This window comes from Mytilus edulis, chromosome 12, assembly GCF_963676685.1.
Source record: "Mytilus edulis chromosome 12, xbMytEdul2.2, whole genome shotgun sequence".
Lineage (NCBI taxonomy): Eukaryota > Metazoa > Mollusca > Bivalvia > Mytilida > Mytilidae > Mytilus > Mytilus edulis.
The window spans coordinates 81,573,785-81,595,057 of NC_092355.1; the positions used below are offsets into that span (position 1 = coordinate 81,573,785).

Sequence of the window (21,273 nt, forward strand, 5' to 3'; positions counted from 1 at the left end):
AGTATAAACATACAAATACAAGTTACTTCAGAACATAACAGATTGTACATTAGCAGTATAAAGCACACAACCATAAGTTACTTCTGAACATAACAGATTGTGCACCAGCAGTATAAAACACACAACCACAAGTTACTTCAGAACAGAACAAATTGTACATCAGAAATATAAAACACACAACAACAAATTACTTCAGAACATAACAGATTGTACACTAGCAGTATAAAATATACAACCACAAGTTACTTCAGAACATAACAGATTGTACATTAGCAGTATTAAACACACAACCACAAGTTACTTCAGAACATAACAGAGTGTACATCAGCAGTATAAAACACACAACTACAAGTTACTTCAGAACATAACAGATTGTACATCAGCAGTATAAAACACACAACTACAAGTTACTTCAGAACATAACAGATTGTACACAAGCAGTATTAAACACACAACCACAAGTTACTTCAGAACATAACAGATTGTACATCAGCAGTATAAAACACACAACTACAAGTTACTTCAGAACATAACAGATTGTACACAAGCAGTATAAACATACAAATACAAGTTACTTCAGAACATAACAGATTGTACACAAGCATGTTCAAATAAGGCCTTTGAAAATAGTGGAATTAATTACTTTTGGAGTGTCAAAAACTCGTTGGAAGTACTTGATAAATTGCATGCATATATTGGTGATTTTGAATCTGTTCAAAGTTTTGATTTTTCCACCCTATATACCACTTTGCCTCATATTCTTATTAAGAAAAAATTCACATCCCTAATTAACTGGGCATTTAAAAAGTCGGAATGCGAGTACATATGTTCAAACTCTTTTAGATCATTTTTTAGTAGCAATAAACAAAAGAACTATGTCAATTGGACATGCTTTGATACTATTTATGCACTTGAATTTTTACTTGATAACATTTTTGTTCGCTTTGGAGATTCCGTATATCGTCAAGTTATTGGAATTCCAATGGGGACTAACTGTGCACCACTTATTGCGGACCTGTTTTTGTATTGTTATGAGTTACAATTTATGACTAAAATTAGCAAAGACCCATCAAAACAACATTTGATACAAAAATTTAACAATACTTTTAGATATTTGGATGATATATTGGCTCTAAATAATGACGACTTCAGTATGTATACTAAAGAAATTTATCCTGTAGAACTTACTTTAAATAAAGCTAATGATAACAATGACCACTGCCCTTTCCTCGATCTTGATATCTATATCATAAACGGGAAGCTTAATACTAAAATTTATGATAAAAGAGATGATTTTTCATTTCCTATTGTTAATTATCCATTTTTAGATGGTGACGTTCCCTTGTCACCATCTTATGGTGTTTATATATCTCAACTTGTACGATTCGCTCGTGTATGTAACAATGTATTAGATTTTAGCGAGAGAAATTTATGTATTACTGAAAAATTATTACACCAGGGTTTTCGATATCACAAACTGGTCAAAACATTTACTAAATTTTATCACCGGTATAAGGAAATAATTCGTAAATATAACTCAACATGCAGACATCTTATACGTTCAGGTATTTCACATCCAAAATTTTATGGAAATATTCTTTATAAAGCACAAAAATGTCAGTATTCTCCTCAGAAACTAACAAAACCTTTAAATAGACTTATTAAAAGGGGATATAGTTACGATACTGTTGTCAGGTCATTAAAGATTGCATATTTTGGCTTTAACATTGATTCACTGATAGGGTCTTTGCATCGGAACTAAACACATTTATTTCTTAAAAAAACAGTTGTTGGCATGACACGGGTTATGTTCTTCTCATATATTTTATGATAGTATGATACTAAACCCCTAACGGGAGGGATTGTACCTGATATTCATATGATGAAGACATAATCTTTCAATCAGTTTAATTGAGGTCTGGAGCTGGCATGTCAGTTAACTGCTAGTAGTCTGTTGTTATTTATGTATTATTGTCATTTTATTTATTTTCTTTTGTTACATCTTTTGACATCAGACTCGGACTTCTCTTTAACTGAATTTTAATGTGCGTATTGTTATTGTTTTACTTTTCTACATTGGCTAGAGGTATAGGGGGAGGGTTGAGATCTCATAAACATGTTTAACCCCGCCGCAATTTTGCGCCTGTCCCAAGTCAGGAGCCTCTGGCCTTTGTTAGTCTTGTATGATTTTAAAATTTTAGTTTCTTGTGTACAATTCGGAGTTTAGTATGACGTCCATTATCACTGTACTATTATGCATATTTTAGGGGCCAGCTGAAGGACACCTACGGGTGCGGGAATTCTCGCTACATTGAAGACCCATTGGTTGCCTTCGGCTGTTGTTTGCTCTATGGTCGGGTGGTTGTCGCTTTGACATATTCACCATTTCCTTTCTCAATTTTATAGTATAAATATACAAATACAAGTTACTTCAGAACATAACAGATTTTACATCAGCAGTATAAAACACACAACCATAAGTTACTTCAGAACATAACAGATTGTACATAAGCAGTATAAACATACAAATACAAGTTACTTCAGAACATAACAGATTGTACATTAGCAGTATAAAGCACACAACCATAAGTTACTTCAGAACATAACAGATTGTACGCAAGCAGTATTAAACACACAACCACAAGTTACTTCAGAACATAACAGATTGTACATCAGCAGTATAAAACACACAACTACAAGTTACTTCAGAACATAACAGATTGTACACAAGCAGTATTAAACACAACCACAAGTTACTTCAGAACATAACAGATTGTACATCAGCAGTATTAAACACACAACTACAAGTTACTTCAGAACATAACAGATTGTACACAAGCAGTATAAACATACAAATACAAGTTACTTCAGAACATAACAGATTGTACATCAGCAGTATAAAACACACAACTACAAGTTACTTCAGGACATAACAGATTGTACACAAGCAGTATAAACATACAAATACAAGGTACTTCAGAACATAACAGATTGTACATTAGCAGTATAAAACACACAACCACAAGTTACTTCAGAACATAACAGATTGTACATTAGCAGTATAAAACACACAACTACGTTACTTCAGAACATAACAGATTGAACATTAGCAGTATAAAATACACAACCACAAGTTACTTCAGAGCATAACAGATTGTACATTAGCAGTATAAAACACATAACTACAAGTTACCTCAGAACATAACAGATTGTACATCAGCAGTATAAAATATACAACTGCCAGTTACTTCAGAATATAACAGATTATACACAAGCAGTATAAAACACATAACTACAAGTTACTTCTGAACATAATATAATAATATATCGGCATGGAAACTGATATTTATATCATTATACTGAATTTGATATTAAATCAAAATCTGTTTTTAATTTAACAGTTTAAATGAAAGAAAAAAAGTACGTAAAGGTATTTTTTTCTCTCATTAATTGTTTTTGTTTGTTTTGAATTATAGTTGATAAAGTTCTTACTTTGAATATTTATACAAGAACATTTTTTACACCAAGGTTTTACAGCGGGTGTAAAACAAATATCACACATGTATGTTATTGCTTCACTTTGACAACATTTCTTAATATATACAAAATTATGTTGTTAATTAGACAGGTTGAATGGACAACAAATATTTGTAAGAATCATATAAAGTGGGGTCTCATTTTGTTTGTCTCCTCATGCTAAATCAGGAAATGTAGCTATTTTTCATATTTCTTTGAAAAAGTTACTTTTAAAAAAAATGATTATTATTCTGAATCATGTTAATCAGACAGATTTAATCATTATATTAACAAATACTTGTTAGAATTATATAAAGTGAGATGTCATTTTACTCAGAGAATTGTAATGAATCCATTGATATAAATATTTTGTTCATTTCTTAAAAAAAAAACCAAAAAAAAAATTAACACGACAGTTCTGATGGAAGTTTTGACATCTCACAAAAAAAAACAACAGTTGTTTATTTGTTGTTTATGATCAATATAAATACAAGTGTGACTGGTCATTTTATTCAGTTTTGACCACTGATTCATGTGATATATATTTTGTTTATATTTATTACACAAAATTGTCCAGTTTATCAGACAAGTTTTGATGTCAGTTGTATTATTCCAGGATAAAGGACAGACAGCATTAATGTGGGCTGCCTTTGGAGGACACCTGGAGATCTGTAGACTCCTCATTGATAGAAGATGTAAGATCGACACCACAATGGTATGTTATCTACTTAGTCTGATCACATTACTATTAATCTACACTAAATCATGTTGTTAATTAGACAAGTTTAATTTATAAATATTTGTAATAATTATATCAAGTGGGGTCTCATTTTACTCATAGCATTGTTCTGAATCAGAAAATATTACTTTTTTCATGTTTCTTTAAAAAATTTTTTTTTTTATTAAAATGGACAATGATACTGAATCTACACTAAATCATGTTGTTAATTAGACAGTTTTAATGAACAAATATTTGTAAGAATCATATAAAGTGGGGTCTCATTTTGCTTGTTTTGTTCTACTGAATCCATTGATATAATTATTTTACACATTTCTTGAAAAAAAAAATTTTTTTAAGATATCAGGTTTTATGGAAGTTTTGACATTTCACAACAAAACATGTTTATTTATTGTTTATATACAATATAAATACAAGTGTGACTGGTCATTTTATTCAGTTTTGACCACTGATTCATGTGATATATATTTAGTTTATATTTATTACACAACATTGTCCAGTTTATCAGACAAGTTTTGATGTCAGTTGTATTATTCCAGGAGAATGGATTGACAGCATTAATGATTGCTGCCAGGAATGGACACCTGGAGGTCTGTAAACTCCTCATTGATAGAGGATGTAAGATCGACATCACAGCAACAGTATGTTATCTACTTAGTCTGATCACATTACTATTAATCTACACTAAATCATGTTGTTAATTAAACAGGTTTAATGAACAAATATTTGTAATAATTATATCAAGTGGGGTCTCATTTTACTCATATTATTGTTCTGAATCAAAAAATATAAAAAAATTTCATGTTTCTTAAAATTTTTTTTTTTATTAAAATGATCAATGATACTGAATCTACACTAATTCCTGTTGTTAATTAGTCAGTTTTAATGAACAAATATGTATAAGAATCATATAAAGTGGGGTCTCATTTTACTTGTTTTGTTCTACTGAATCCATTGATATAATTATTTTACACATTTCTTGAAAAAAATATTTTTTTAAGATATCAGGTTTAATGGAAATTTTGACATCTCACAACAAAACATGTTTATTTATTGTTTATATACCATATAAATACAAGTGTGACTGGTCATTGCATTCAGTTTTGACAACTGATTCATGTGATATATATTTAGTTTATATTACACAACATTGTCCAGTTTATCAGACAAGTTTTGATGTCAGTTGTATTATTCCAGGGTTTTGGAATGACAGCATCTATAAGGGCCATCTTGGATGGATACGTGGATATCCGTCGACTCCTCATTGATAGAGGATGTAAGATCGACACCACAGATGTATGTTATCTACTTAGTCTGATCACATTACTATTAATCTACACTAAATCATGTTGTTAATTAGACAGGTTTAATGAACAAATATTTGTAATTTGTAATAATTATACAAAGTGGGGTCTCATTTTACTCGTATTATTGTTCCGAATTAGAAAATATTACTCTTTTTCATGTTGCTTTAAAAAAATATATTTCACAACAAACCATGTTTATTTATTGTTTATATACAATATAAATACAAGTGTGACTGGTCATTGTATTCAGTTTTGACCACTGATTCATGTGATATATATTTAGTTTATATTTATTACACACCATTCATTGCCCAGTTTATCAGACAAAGTTTAATGTCAGTGGTAGGATATGTTGTATATTATTGATATTGACAACAAAGTATTGAACATAATAGTTACATGTTATTTGGTTATATTATAGATTGTTGGAAGAACAGCTTTACATATGGCTGCTGAGGGGGGACATCTACAGACCACAAGATGTCTGGTAGAACAAGGAGGTGCAAGTCCCTTGGTTACAACACTTAAGGTAATATTTTATAGTATATGCCCAGTGTTCAACTATTAAGTAATAAATCACTAAAATGATGTATAACATATGCTTGGTCAAATTAAATCTTTTTCAAGGCTATAGTTAAAAATCATATGATAATTTAAATTGGACTTAAAATATGAAAAAGTTATATAGACTTGAATGTCTAAATTTTACTATAAAACACATAGACTATCATACTAGCTGTAATTAAAGTCAGTGTAAACAAACAAATTGTCAAACAAAACTTACACCAATCCGTTGTCATGACAATTATAACAAAGTTATGTGATAATATCAAAACAGTCTAAGCAATGCATTGTCATTCGTTCACCATGTGTTTATATATTCAAACAGATGCGAGGTGGGCAATGACAGATAATCTTTATGATGGGTGAAACAAACTTTATATACAGGAATAAACACTACTAGACAATATTTATATGGATTCAATAAGGGGAAATACAAATTTCTTAATTATTTCATATAGTTGGCAGTTTGAAAATATTTAATGCAATAATTTGAAAGAGATGATCCTATGGAGACAATTTCTACAAAGCTGTTTAGTGTCAAGAGATAAATGTCCTAATCTATTTATTTCCTTATTTGAACAATACCAGTAGGACAACCAGAAGCGCCTGAGTAAGAATTTCAGCGCTCAATGATACGGTTCACTAGACGACGTTGTCAACACGTAATGGCGGCCATTATTTAACGTCGGATTTGGCATTCCACGTTGAAAAGTTGCATTTATGACATTCTTGGATGCTTAAACCTTGTGCCACACAACATAAAAGATAAACACTAAAAACTATGAAATGCTGTAAAATAACTATATACAGATATAGGAGGGTAGAAATAGGGTATACAAATATAGGAGGGTAGAAATAGGGTATGCAGATATAGAAGGGTAGAAATAGGGTATACAAATATAGGAGGGTAGAAATAGCTATAGGGTATACAGATATAGAAGGGTAGAAATAGGGTATACAAATATAGGAGGGTAGAAATAGGGTATACAAATATAGGAGAGTGTGGATGGGGTATACAGATATAGGAGGGTATACATAGGGTATACAGATATAGGAGGGTAGAAATAAGGTATACAGATATAGGAAGGTATACATGGGGTATACAAATATAGGAGGGTGTGGATGTGGTATACAGATATAGGAGGGTAGAAATAAGGTATACATATATATATATAGGAGGGTATACATAGGGTATATAGACATAGGAGGGTAGAAATAAGGTATACATATATAGGAGGGTATACATAGGGTATACAGACATAGGAGGGTAGAAATAAGGTATACATATATAGGATGGTATACATAGGGTATACAGACATAAGAGGGTAGAAATAAGGTATACATATATAGGAGGGTATACATAGGGTATACAGACATAGGAGGGTAGAAATAAGGTATAGATATATAGGAGGGTATACATAGGGTATACAAATATAGGAGGGTGTGGATGGGGTATACAGATATAGGAGGGTATACATAGGGTATACAAATATAGGAGGGTAGAAAAAAGGCATACAGATATAGGAGGGTGTGGATGGGGTATACAGATATAGGAGGGTGTGGATAGGGTATACAGATATAGGAGGGTAGAAATAGGGTATACAAATATAGAAGAGTAGAAATCGGGTATACAAATGTAGGAGGGTAGAAATAGGGTATACAAATATAGGAGGGTAAACATAGAGTATACAAATATAGGAAGGTAGAAATAAGGTATACAGATATAGGAGGGTATACATTGGGTATACACATATAGGAGGGTATACATAGGGTATAGAAATATAGGAGGGTAGAAAAAGGGTATACAAATATAGGAGGGTAGAAATAAGGTATACAGATATAGGAGGGTATACATTGGATATACACATATAGGAGCGTGTGGATGGGGTATACAGATATAGGAGGGTATAAATAGGGTATAGAAATATAGGAGGGTAGAGAAAGGTATACAGATATAGGAGGGTAGAAATAGGGTATACAAATATAGGAGGGTGTGGATGGGGTTTACAGATATAGGAGGGTATACATATGGTATACAGATATAGGAGGGTAGAAATAAGGTATACAGATATAGGAGGGTATACATAGGGTTTACAAATATAGGAGGATGTGGATGGGGTATACAGATATAGGAGGGTGTGGATAGGGTATACAGATATAGTACGGGATACTTAGGGTTTACAAATATAGGAGGGTGTGGATGGGGTATACAGATATAGGAGGGTATACAGATATAGGAGGGTAGAAATAAGGTATACAGATATAGGAGGGTAAACATAGGGTATACAGATGTAGGAGGGTAGAAATAAGGTATACAGATATAGGAGGGTATACCTAGGGTATACACATATGGGAGGGTGTTGAGGATAAATAGAGACAATCACATTACGCGGGATTCATACATGTACTTATACGCGTTACTGCTCTCTATATGTAATGTCATGGTTGATATGTATTAACGCCATTGTATTCCAGCATTAAATCATCAATTTGTATAGATGTCTTTTTCTCTATTCAAAACACAACGCAAACAACAAATATACGATCACGAGATGGGTGTGGATGGGGTATACAAATATAGAAGGGTAGAAATAAGGTATACAGATATAGGAGGGTATATATAGGGTTTATAAATATAGGAGGATGTGGATAGGGTATACAGATATAGGAGGGTATACATTGGGTTTACAAATATAGGAGGGTGTGGAAGGGTATACAGATATAGGAGGGTATACATAGGGTATACAGATATACGAGGGTAGAAATAAGGTATACAGATATAGGAGGGTATACATAGGGTATACCAATATAGCAGGATGCGGATAGGGTATACAGATATAGGAGGGTACACATAGGGTATATAAATATAGGAGGGTGTGGATTGGGTATACAGATATAGGAGGGTATACATAGGGTATACAAATATAGGAGGGTAGAAATAAGGTATACAGATAAAGGAGGGTATACATAGGGTATACAAATATAGGAGGATGTGGATGTGGTATACAGATATAGGAGGGTATACATTGGTATACAAATATAGGAGGGTATGGACGTGGTAAAGAGATATAGGAGGGTATACATAGGGTATACAGATATAGGAGGGTGTGGATGGGGTATACAGATATAGGAGGGTATACATAGGGTATACAAATATAGGAGGGTGTGGATGGGTTATACAGATACAGGAGGTTGTGGATGAGTAATACAGATATAAGGAGGGTGTGGATAGGTTGTACAGATATAGGAAGGTGTGAATGAGGCACACATATATAGGAGGGTGTAGATGAGTAATATAGATATAGGAAAGTGTGGATTGGTTTAACAGATATAGGCGGGTGTGAATGGGTTATACAGATACAGAAGGGTGTGGATTGGAAATACAGATACAGGAAGGTGTGGATGAGTAATACAGATATAGAAGGATGTGGATAGGTTATACAGATAGATGAAGGTGGTGTGGAGGAAGCACACAGATATAGAAGGGTGTGAAATGATAATATATAGGAGGGTTTAGATTTAAAGGAAATACAGATAAAGGAGGGTGTGGAGGGGGTTCATAGATTTTACAGATATAGGACAAACACATATTAGGAATGGGGAGAAATGGGCAAAACAATTAATTAAAACAAAAATAACAGGGTACAACAATATAAAGAAAAAAGAATGATAGGGTGCAACAATATAAAGAATATAAATGATAGGGTAAAACAATATAAAGAATAGAAATGATAGGGTAAAACAATATAAAGAATAGAGAATGATAGGGTACAACAATATAAAGAATAGAGTATGATAGAGTGCAACAATATAAAGAATAGAAATGATAGGGTGCAACATTATAAAGAATAGAAATAATAGGGTGTAACAATAACAAAGAATAGATAATGATAGGATACAACAATATAAAGAATAGGGAATGATAGGGTACAACATTATAAAGAATAGAGAATGATAGGGTGTAACAATATAAAGAATAGATAATGATAGGATACAACAATATAAAGAATAGAGAATGGTAGGGTGTAACATTATAAGGAATAGAAATGATAGGGTACAACATTATAAAGAATACAGAATGATAGGGTGCAACAATATAAAGAATAGAAATGATAGGGTACAACATTATAAAGAATAGAGAATGATAGGGTGCAACAATATAAAGAATAGAAAATGATAGGATACAACAATATAAAGAATAGAGAATGATAGGGTACAACAATATAAAGAATAGGGAATGATAGGGTACAACAATATAAAGAATAGAGAATGATAGGGTAAAACAATATAAAGAACAGAAAATGATAGGGTACAACAATATAAAGAATAGAGAATGATAGGGTTAAACAATATAAAGAATAGAAAATGATGATAGGGTGTAACAATATAAAGAATAGAGAATGATAGGTTACATCAATATAAAGAATAGAGAATGATAGGTTACATCAATAAAAGAATAGAGAATGATAGGGTACAACAATATAAAGAATAGAGAATGATAGGTTACAACAATATAAAGAATAGACAATGATAGGGAACAACAATATAAAGAATAGAGAACAATAGGGTACAACATTATAAAGAATAGAGAATGATAGGGTACAACAATATAAAGAATAGAGAATGATAGGGTACAACAGTATAAAGAATAGAGAATGATAGGGTACAACAATATAAAGAATAGAGAATGATAGGGTACAACAATATAAAGAATAGAGAATGATAGGGTACAACAATATAAAGAATAGAGAATGATAGGGTACAACAGTATAAAGAATAGAGAATGATAGGGTACAACAATATAAAGAATAGAGAATGATTGGGTACAACAATATAAAGAATAAAGAATGATAGGGTACAACAATATAAAGAATAAAGAATGATAGGTTACATCAATATCAAGAATAGAGAATGATAGGTTACATCAATATAAAGAATAGACAATGATAGGGTGTAACAATATAAAGAATAGAGAATGATAGGGTACAACAATATAAAGAATAGAGAATGGTAGGGTGTAACAATATAAAGAATAGATAATGATAGGGTACAACAATATAAACAATAGAGAATGATAGGGTACAACAATATAAACAATAGAGAATGATAGGGTACAACAATATAAAGAATAGAGAATGATAGGGTACAACAATATAAACAATAGAGAATGATAGGGTACAACAATATAAACAATAGAGAATGATAGGGTACAACAATATAAAGAATAGACAATGACAGGGTGTAACAATATAAAGAATAGAGAATGATAGGGTACAACAATATAAAGAATAGAGAATGGTAGGGTGTAACAATATAAACAATAGATAATGATAGGGTACAACAATATAAAAAATAGAGAATGATAGGGTACAACTATATAAAGAATAGAGAATGATAGGGTACAACAATATAAAGAATAGAGAATGATAGGTTACAAGGTACAACAATATAAACAATAGAGAATGATAGGGTACAACAATATAAAGAATAGAGAATGATAGGGTACAACAATATAAAAAATAGAGAATGATAGGGTACAACAATATAAAGAATAGAGAATGATAGGGTACAACAATATAAAGAATAGAGAATGATAGGGTACAACAATATAAAGAATAGAAATTGATAGGGTACAACAATATAAAGAATAGATAATGACAGGGTATAACAATATAAAGAATAGATAATGATAGGTTACAACAATATAAAGAATAGATAATGATAGGGTACAACAATATAAAGAATAGATAATGACAGAGTATAACAATATAAAAAATAGATAATGATAGGGTACAACAATATAAAGAATAGAGAATGATAGGGTACAGCAATATAAAGAATAAAGAATGATAGGGTACAACAATATAAAGAATAGATAATGATAGGGTACAACAATATAAAGAATAGATAATGACAGAGTATAACAATATAAAAAATAGATAATGATAGGGTACAACAATATAAAGAATAGAGAATGATAGGGTACAACAATATAAAGAATAAAGAATGATAGGGTACAACAATATAAAGAATAGAGAATAATGGGGTACAACATTATAAAGAATAGACAATGATAGGGTGTAACAATATAAAGAATAGAGAATGATAGGATACAACAATATAAAGAATAGAGAATGGTAGGGTGTAACAATATAAAGAATAGATAATGATAGGGTACAACAATAGAAACAATAGAGAATGATAGGGTACAACAATATAAAGAATAGACAATGATAGGGTGTAACAATATAAAGAATAGAGAATGATAGGGTACAACAATATAAAGAATAGAGAATGGTAGGGTGTAACAATATAAACAATAGATAATGATAGGGTACAACAATATAAACAATAGAGAATGATAGGGTACAACTATATAAAGAATAGAGAATGATAGGGTACAACAATATAAAGAATAGAGAATGATAGGGTACAACAATATAAAGAATAGAGAATGATAGGGTACAAGGTACAACAATATAAACAATAGAGAATGATAGGGTACAACAATATAAAGAATAGAGAATGATAGGGTACAACAATATAAAAAATAGAGAATTATAGGGTACAACAATATAAAGAATAGAGAATAATAGGGTACAACATTATAAAGAATAGAGAATGATAGGGTACAACAATATAAAGAATAGAGAATGATAGGGTACAACAGTATAAAGAATAGAGAATGATAGGGTACAACAATATAAAGAATAGAGAATGATAGGGTACAACATTATAAAGAATAGAGAATGATAGGGTACAACAATATAAAGAATAGAGAATGATAGGGTACAACAGTATAAAGAATAGAGAATGATAGGGTACAACAATATAAAGAATAGAGAATGATAGGGTACAACAATATAAAGAATAAAGAATGATAGGGTACAACAATATAAAGAATAGAGAATGATAGGTTACATCAATATAAAGAATAGAGAATGATAGGCTACATCAATATAAAGAATAGACAATGATAGGGTATAACAATATAAAGAATAGAGAATGATAGGGTACAACAATATAAAGAATAGAGAATGGTAGGGTGTAACAATATAAAGAATAGATAATGATAGGGTACAACAATATAAACAATAGAGAATGATAGGGTACAACAATATAAAGAATAGAGAATGATAGGGTACAACAATATAAACAATAGAGAATGATAGGGTACAACAATATAAACAATAGAGAATGATAGGGTACAACAATATAAAGAATAGACAATGATAGGGTGTAACAATATAAAGAATAGAGAATGATAGGGTACAACAATATGAAGAATAGAGAATGGTAGGGTGTAACAATATAAACAATAGATAATGATAGGGTACAACAATATAAACAATAGAGAATGATAGGGTACAACTATATAAAGAATAGAGAATGATAGGGTACAACAATATAAAGAATAGAGAATGATAGGGTACAACAATATAAAGAATAGAGAATGATAGGGTACAAGGTACAACAATATAAAGAATAGAGAATGATAGGGTACAACAATATAAAGAATAGAGAATGATAGGGTACAACAATATAAAAAATAGAGAATGATAGGGTACAACAATATAAAGAATAGAGAATGATAGGGTACAACAATATAAAGAATAGAGAATGATAGGGTACAACAATATAAAGAATAGAAATTGATAGGGTACAACAATATAAAGAATAGATAATGACAGGGTATAACAAAATAAAGAATAGATAATGATAGGTTACAACAATATAAAGAATAGATAATGATAGGGTACAACAATATAAAGAATAGATAATGACAGAGTATAACAATATAAAAAATAGATAATGATAGGGTACAACAATATAAAGAATAGAGAATGATAGGGTACAACAATATAAAGAATAAATAATGATAGGGTACAACAATATAAAGAATAGAGAATGATAGGGTGTAACAGTATAAAGAATAGAGAATGATAGGGTGTAACAATGTAAAGAATAGAGAATGATAGGGTACAACAATATAAAGAATAGAGAATGATAGGGTACAACAATATAAAGAATAGAGAATGATAGGGTACAACAAAATAAAGAATAGAGAATGATAGGGTACAACAATATAAAGAATAGAGAATGATAGGGTACACTATATAAAGAATAGAGAATGATAGGGTGTAACAATATAAAGAATAGAGAATGATAGGGTACAACAATATAAAGAATAGATAATGATAGGGTACAACAATATAAAGAATAGAGAATGATAGGGTACAACAATATAAAGAATAGAGAATGAGAGAATGATAGAGTGTAACAATATAAAGAATAGAGAATGATAGGGTACAACAATTTAAAGAATAGATAATGATAGGGTACAACAATATAAAGAATAGAGAATGATAGGGTACAACAATATAAAGAATAGAGAATGATAGGGTGTAACAATATACAGAATAGAGGATGATAGGGTGTAACAATATAAAGAATAGAGAATGATAGGGTGTAACAATATAAAGAATAGAGAATGATAGGGTACAACAATATAAAGAAAAGAGAATGATAGGGTACAACAACATAAAGAATAGAGAATGATAGGGTACAACAATATAAAGAATAGAGAATGATAGGGTGTGACAGTATAAAGAATAGAGAATGATAGGGTGTAACAATGTAGAGAATAGAGAATGATAGGGTACAACAATATAAAGAATCGAGAATGATAGGGTACAACAATATAAAGAATAGAGAACGATAGGGTACAACAATATAAAGAATAGATAATGATAGGGTACAACAATATAAAGAATAGGGAATGATAGGGTACAACAATATAAAGAATAGAGAATGATAGGTTACAACAATATAAAAAATAGAGAATGATAGGGTACAACAATATAAAGAATATAGAATGATAGGGTACAACAATATAAAGAATATAGAATGATAGGGTGTAACAGTATAAAGAATAGAGAATGATAGGGTGTAACAATATAAAGATTAGAGAATGATAGGGTACAACAATATAAAGAATAGAGAATGATAGTGTGTAACAATATAAAAAATAGAGAATGATAGGGTGTAACAATGTAAAGAATAGAGAATGATAGGGTACAACAATATAAAGAATAGATAATGATAGAGTACAACAATATAAAGAATAGAGAATGATAGGGTACAACAATATAAAGAATAGAGAATGATAGGGTACAACAACATAAAGAATAGAGAATGATAGGGTGTAACAATATACAGAATAGAGAATGATAGGGTGTAACAATTTAAAGAATAGATGATAGGGTGCAACAATATAAAGAATAGGGAATGATAGGGTGAAAAAATATAAAGAATAGAGAATGATAGGATACAACAATATAAAGAATAGAGAATGATAGGGTACAACAATATAAAGAATAGAGAATGATAGGGTACAACAATATAAAGAATAAAGAATGATAGGGTGCAACAATATAAAGAATAGAGAATGATAGGGTGTAACAATATAAAGAATAGAGAATGATAGGGTACAACAATATAAAGAATAGAGAATGGTAGGGTACAACAATATAAAGAATAGATAATGATAGGGTACAACAAGATAAAGAATAGAGAATGATAGGGTACAACAATATAAAGAATAGATAATAATAGGGTGTAACAATATAAAGAATAGAGAATGATAGGGTACAACAATATAAAGAATAGAGAATGATAGGGTACAACAATATAAAGAATAGAGAATGATAGGGTACAACAATATAAAGAATAGATAATAATAGGGTGTAACAATATAAAGAATAGAGAATGATAGGGTACAACAAGATAAAGAATAGAGAATGATAGGGTACAACAATATAAAGAATAGAGAATGATAGGGTGTAACAATATAAAGAATAAAGAATGATAGGGTACAACAATATAAAGAATAGAGAATGATAGGGTGTAACAGTATAAAGAATAGAGAATGATAGGGTGTAACAATATAAAGAATAGAGAATGATAGAGTGTAACAATATAAAGAATAGAGAATGATAGGGTACAACATTATAAAGAATAGAAAATGATAGGGTGTAACAATATAAAGAATACAGAATGATAGAGTGTAACAATATAAAGAATAGAGAATGATAGGGTACAACAATATAAAGAATACAGAATGATAGAGTGTAACAATATAAAGAATAGAGAATGATAGGGTGCAACAATATAAAGAATAGAGAATGATAGGGTGTAACAATATAAAGAATAGAGAATGATAGGGTACAACAATATAAAGAATAGAGAATGGTAGGGTACAACAATATAAAGAATAGATAATGATAGGGTACAACAATATATAGAATAGAGAATGATAGGGTACAACAATATAAAGAATAGGGAATGATAGGGTACAACAATATACAGAATAGGGAATAATAGGGTACAACAATATAAAGAATAGGGAATAATAGGGTGTAACAATATAAAGAATAGAGAATGATAGGGTGTAACAATATAAAGAATAGAGAATGATAGGGTACAACAATATAAAGAATAGAGAATGATAGGGTACAACAATATAAAGAATAGAGAATGATAGGGTACAACAATATAAAGAATAGAGAATGATAGGGTGTAACAATATAAAGAATAGAGAATGATAGGGTACAACAATTTAAAGAATAGATAATGATAGGGTACAACAATATAAAGAATAGAGAATGATAGGGTACAACAATATAAAGAATAGAGAATGATAGGGTGTAACAATATACAGAATAGAGGATGATAGGGTGTAACAATATAAAGAATAGAGAATGATAGGGTGTAACAATATAAAGAATAGAGAATGATAGGGTACAACAATATAAAGAAAAGAGAATGATAGGGTACAACAACATAAAGAATAGAGAATGATAGGGTACAACAATATAAAGAATAGAGAATGATAGGGTGTGACAGTATAAAGAATAGAGAATGATAGGGTGTAACAATGTAGAGAATAGAGAATGATAGGGTACAACAATATAAAGAATCGAGAATGATAGGGTACAACAATATAAAGAATAGAGAACGATAGGGTACAACAATATAAAGAATAGATAATGATAGGGTACAACAATATAAAGAATAGGGAATGATAGGGTACAACAATATAAAGAATAGAGAATGATAGGTTACAACAATATAAAAAATAGAGAATGATAGGGTACAACAATATAAAGAATATAGAATGATAGGGTACAACAATATAAAGAATATAGAATGATAGGGTGTAACAGTATAAAGAATAGAGAATGATAGGGTGTAACAATATAAAGATTAGAGAATGATAGGGTACAACAATATAAAGAATAGAGAATGATAGTGTGTAACAATATAAAAAATAGAGAATGATAGGGTGTAACAATGTAAAGAATAGAGAATGATAGGGTACAACAATATAAAGAATAGATAATGATAGAGTACAACAATATAAAGAATAGAGAATGATAGGGTACAACAATATAAAGAATAGAGAATGATAGGGTACAACAACATAAAGAATAGAGAATGATAGGGTGTAACAATATACAGAATAGAGAATGATAGGGTGTAACAATTTAAAGAATAGATGATAGGGTGCAACAATATAAAGAATAGGGAATGATAGGGTGAAAAAATATAAAGAATAGAGAATGATAGGATACAACAATATAAAGAATAGAGAATGATAGGGTACAACAATATAAAGAATAGAGAATGATAGGGTACAACAATATAAAGAATAAAGAATGATAGGGTGCAACAATATAAAGAATAGAGAATGATAGGGTGTAACAATATAAAGAATAGAGAATGATAGGGTACAACAATATAAAGAATAGAGAATGGTAGGGTACAACAATATAAAGAATAGATAATGATAGGGTACAACAAGATAAAGAATAGAGAATGATAGGGTACAACAATATAAAGAATAGATAATAATAGGGTGTAACAATATAAAGAATAGAGAATGATAGGGTACAACAATATAAAGAATAGAGAATGATAGGGTGCAACAATATAAAGAATAGAGAATGATAGGGTACAACAATATAAAGAATAGATAATAATAGGGTGTAACAATATAAAGAATAGAGAATGATAGGGTACAACAAGATAAAGAATAGAGAATGATAGGGTACAACAATATAAAGAATAGAGAATGATAGGGTGTAACAATATAAAGAATAAAGAATGATAGGGTACAACAATATAAAGAATAGAGAATGATAGGGTGTAACAGTATAAAGAATAGAGAATGATAGGGTGTAACAATATAAAGAATAGAGAATGATAGAGTGTAACAATATAAAGAATAGAGAATGATAGGGTACAACATTATAAAGAATAGAAAATGATAGGGTGTAACAATATAAAGAATACAGAATGATAGAGTGTAACAATATAAAGAATAGAGAATGATAGGGTACAACAATATAAAGAATACAGAATGATAGAGTGTAACAATATAAAGAATAGAGAATGATAGGGTGCAACAATATAAAGAATAGAGAATGATAGGGTGTAACAATATAAAGAATAGAGAATGATAGGGTACAACAATATAAAGAATAGAGAATGGTAGGGTACAACAATATAAAGAATAGATAATGATAGGGTACAACAATATATAGAATAGAGAATGATAGGGTACAACAATATAAAGAATAGGGAATGATAGGGTACAACAATATACAGAATAGGGAATAATAGGGTACAACAATATAAAGAATAGGGAATAATAGGGTGTAACAATATAAAGAATAGAGAATGATAGGGTGTAACAATATAAAGAATAGAGAATGATAGGGTACAACAATATAAAGAATAGAGAATGATAGGGTACAACAATATAAAGAATAGAGAATGATAGGGTACAACAATATAAAGAATAGAGAATGATAGGGTGTAACAATATAAAGAATAGAGAATGATAGGGTGTAACAATATAAAGAATAGACAATGGTAGGGTGTAACAATATAAAGAATAGAGAATGATAGGGTACAACAATATATAGAATAGAGAATGATAGGGTACAACAATATAAAGAATAGAGAATGATAGGATACAACAATATAAAGAATAGAGAATGATAGGGTGTAACAGTATAAAGAATAGAGAATGATAGGGTGTAACAATATAAAGAATAGAGAATGATAGAGTGTAACAAGATAAAGAATACAGAATGATAGGGTACAACAATATAAAGAATAGAGAATGATAGGGTACAACAATATAAAGAATAGAGAATGATAGGGTGTAACAATATAAAGAATAGAGAATGATAGGGTGTAACAATATAAAGAATACAGAATTATAGAGTGTAACAATATAAAGAATAGAGAATGATAGGGTGTAACAATATAAAGAATAGAGAATGATAGGGTACAACAATATAAAGAATAGAGAATGATAGGGTATAACAATATAAAGAATAGAGAATGATAGGGTACAACAATATAAAGAATATAGAATAATAGGGTGTAACAATATAAAGAATACAGAATGATAGGGTACAACAATATAAAGAATAGAGAATGATAGGGTACAACAATATAAAGAATAGAGAATGATAGGGTGTAACAATATAAAGAATAGAGAATGATAGGGTGTAACAATATAAAGAATATAGAATGATAGGGTACAACAATATAAAGAATAGAGAATGATAGGATGTAACAAGATAAAGAATAGAGAATGATAGGGTACAACAATATAAAGAATAGAGAGTGATAGGGTACAACAATATAAAGAATAGAGAATGATAGGATGTAACAAGATAAAGAATAGAGAATGATAGGGTACAACAATATAAAGAATAGAGAGTGATAGGGTACAACAAGATAAAGAATACAGAATGATAGGGTACAACAATATAAAGAATATAGAATGATAGGGTACAACAATATAAAGAATAGAGAATGATAGGGTGTAACAATATAAAGAATAGAGGATGATAGGCTACAGCACTATAAAGAAAAGAGAATGATAGGGTGTAGCAATATAAAGAATAGAGAATGATAGGGTGTAACAATATAAAGAATAGACAATGGTAGGGTGTAACAATATAAAGAATAGAGAATGATAGGGTACAACAATATAAAGAATACAGAATGATAGGGTAAAACAATATAAAGAATAGAGAATGATAGGGTACAACAAGATAAAGAATAGAGAATGATAGGGTGTAACAATATAAAGAATAAAGAATGATAGGGTGTAACAATATAAAGAATAGAGAATGATAGGGTACAACAATATAAAGAATAGAGAATGATAGGGTGTAACAGTATAAAGAATAGAGAATGATAGGGTGTAACAATATAAAGAATAGACAATGGTAGGGTGTAACAATATAAAGAATAGAGAATGATAGGGTACAACAATATATAGAATAGAGAATGATAGGGTACAACAATATAAAGAATAGAGAATGATAGGATACAACAATATAAAGAAGAGAGAATAATAGGGTACAACAATATAAAGAATAGAGAATGATAGGGTGTAACAATATAAAGAATAGATAATGATAGGGTACACCATTATAAAGAATAGAGAATGATAGGGTGTAACAATATAAAGAATAGATAATGGTAGGGTGTAACAATATAAAGAATAGAGAATGATAGGGTACAACAATATAAAGAATAGAGAATGATAGGGTACAACAATATAAAGAATATAGAATGATAGGGTACAACAATATAAAGAATATAGAATGATAGGGTGTAACAGTATAAAGAATAGAGAATGATAGGGTGTAACAATATAAAGATTAGAGAATGATAGTGTGTAACAATATAAAAAATAGAGAATGATAGGGTGTAACAATGTAAAGAATAGAGAATGATAGGGTACAACAATATAAAGAATAGATAATGATAGAGTACAACAATATAAAGAATAGAGAATGATAGGGTACAACAATATAAAGAATAGAGAATGATAGGGTACAACAACATAAAGAATAGAGAATGATAGGGTGTAACAATATACAGAATAGAGAATGATAGGGTGTAACAATTTAAAGAATAGAGAATGGTAGGGTGTAACAATATAAAGAATAGAGAATGATAGGGTACAACAATATAAAGAATAGGGAATGATAGGGTACAACAATATAAAGAATAGAGAATGATAGGTTACAACAATATAAAAAATAGAGAATGATA

At 29.9% G+C, this 21,273-nt stretch overlaps 1 protein-coding gene across 2 annotated transcripts in view; it reads left to right on the plus strand.

The window, feature by feature from the left end:
* The window catches only part of LOC139499212 (uncharacterized), a 90,630-nt gene that overhangs the window by 40,193 nt on the left and 29,164 nt on the right, over positions 1-21,273 (plus strand). For both annotated transcript variants that reach the window (XM_071287889.1, XM_071287888.1), the window contains exons 8-11: positions 4,133-4,231; positions 4,795-4,896; positions 5,453-5,551; positions 5,984-6,091. In XM_071287889.1, coding sequence (XP_071143990.1) covers positions 4,133-4,231; positions 4,795-4,896; positions 5,453-5,551; positions 5,984-6,091 — 408 coding nt within the window. The remainder of the gene's footprint in view (positions 1-4,132; positions 4,232-4,794; positions 4,897-5,452; positions 5,552-5,983; positions 6,092-21,273) is intronic.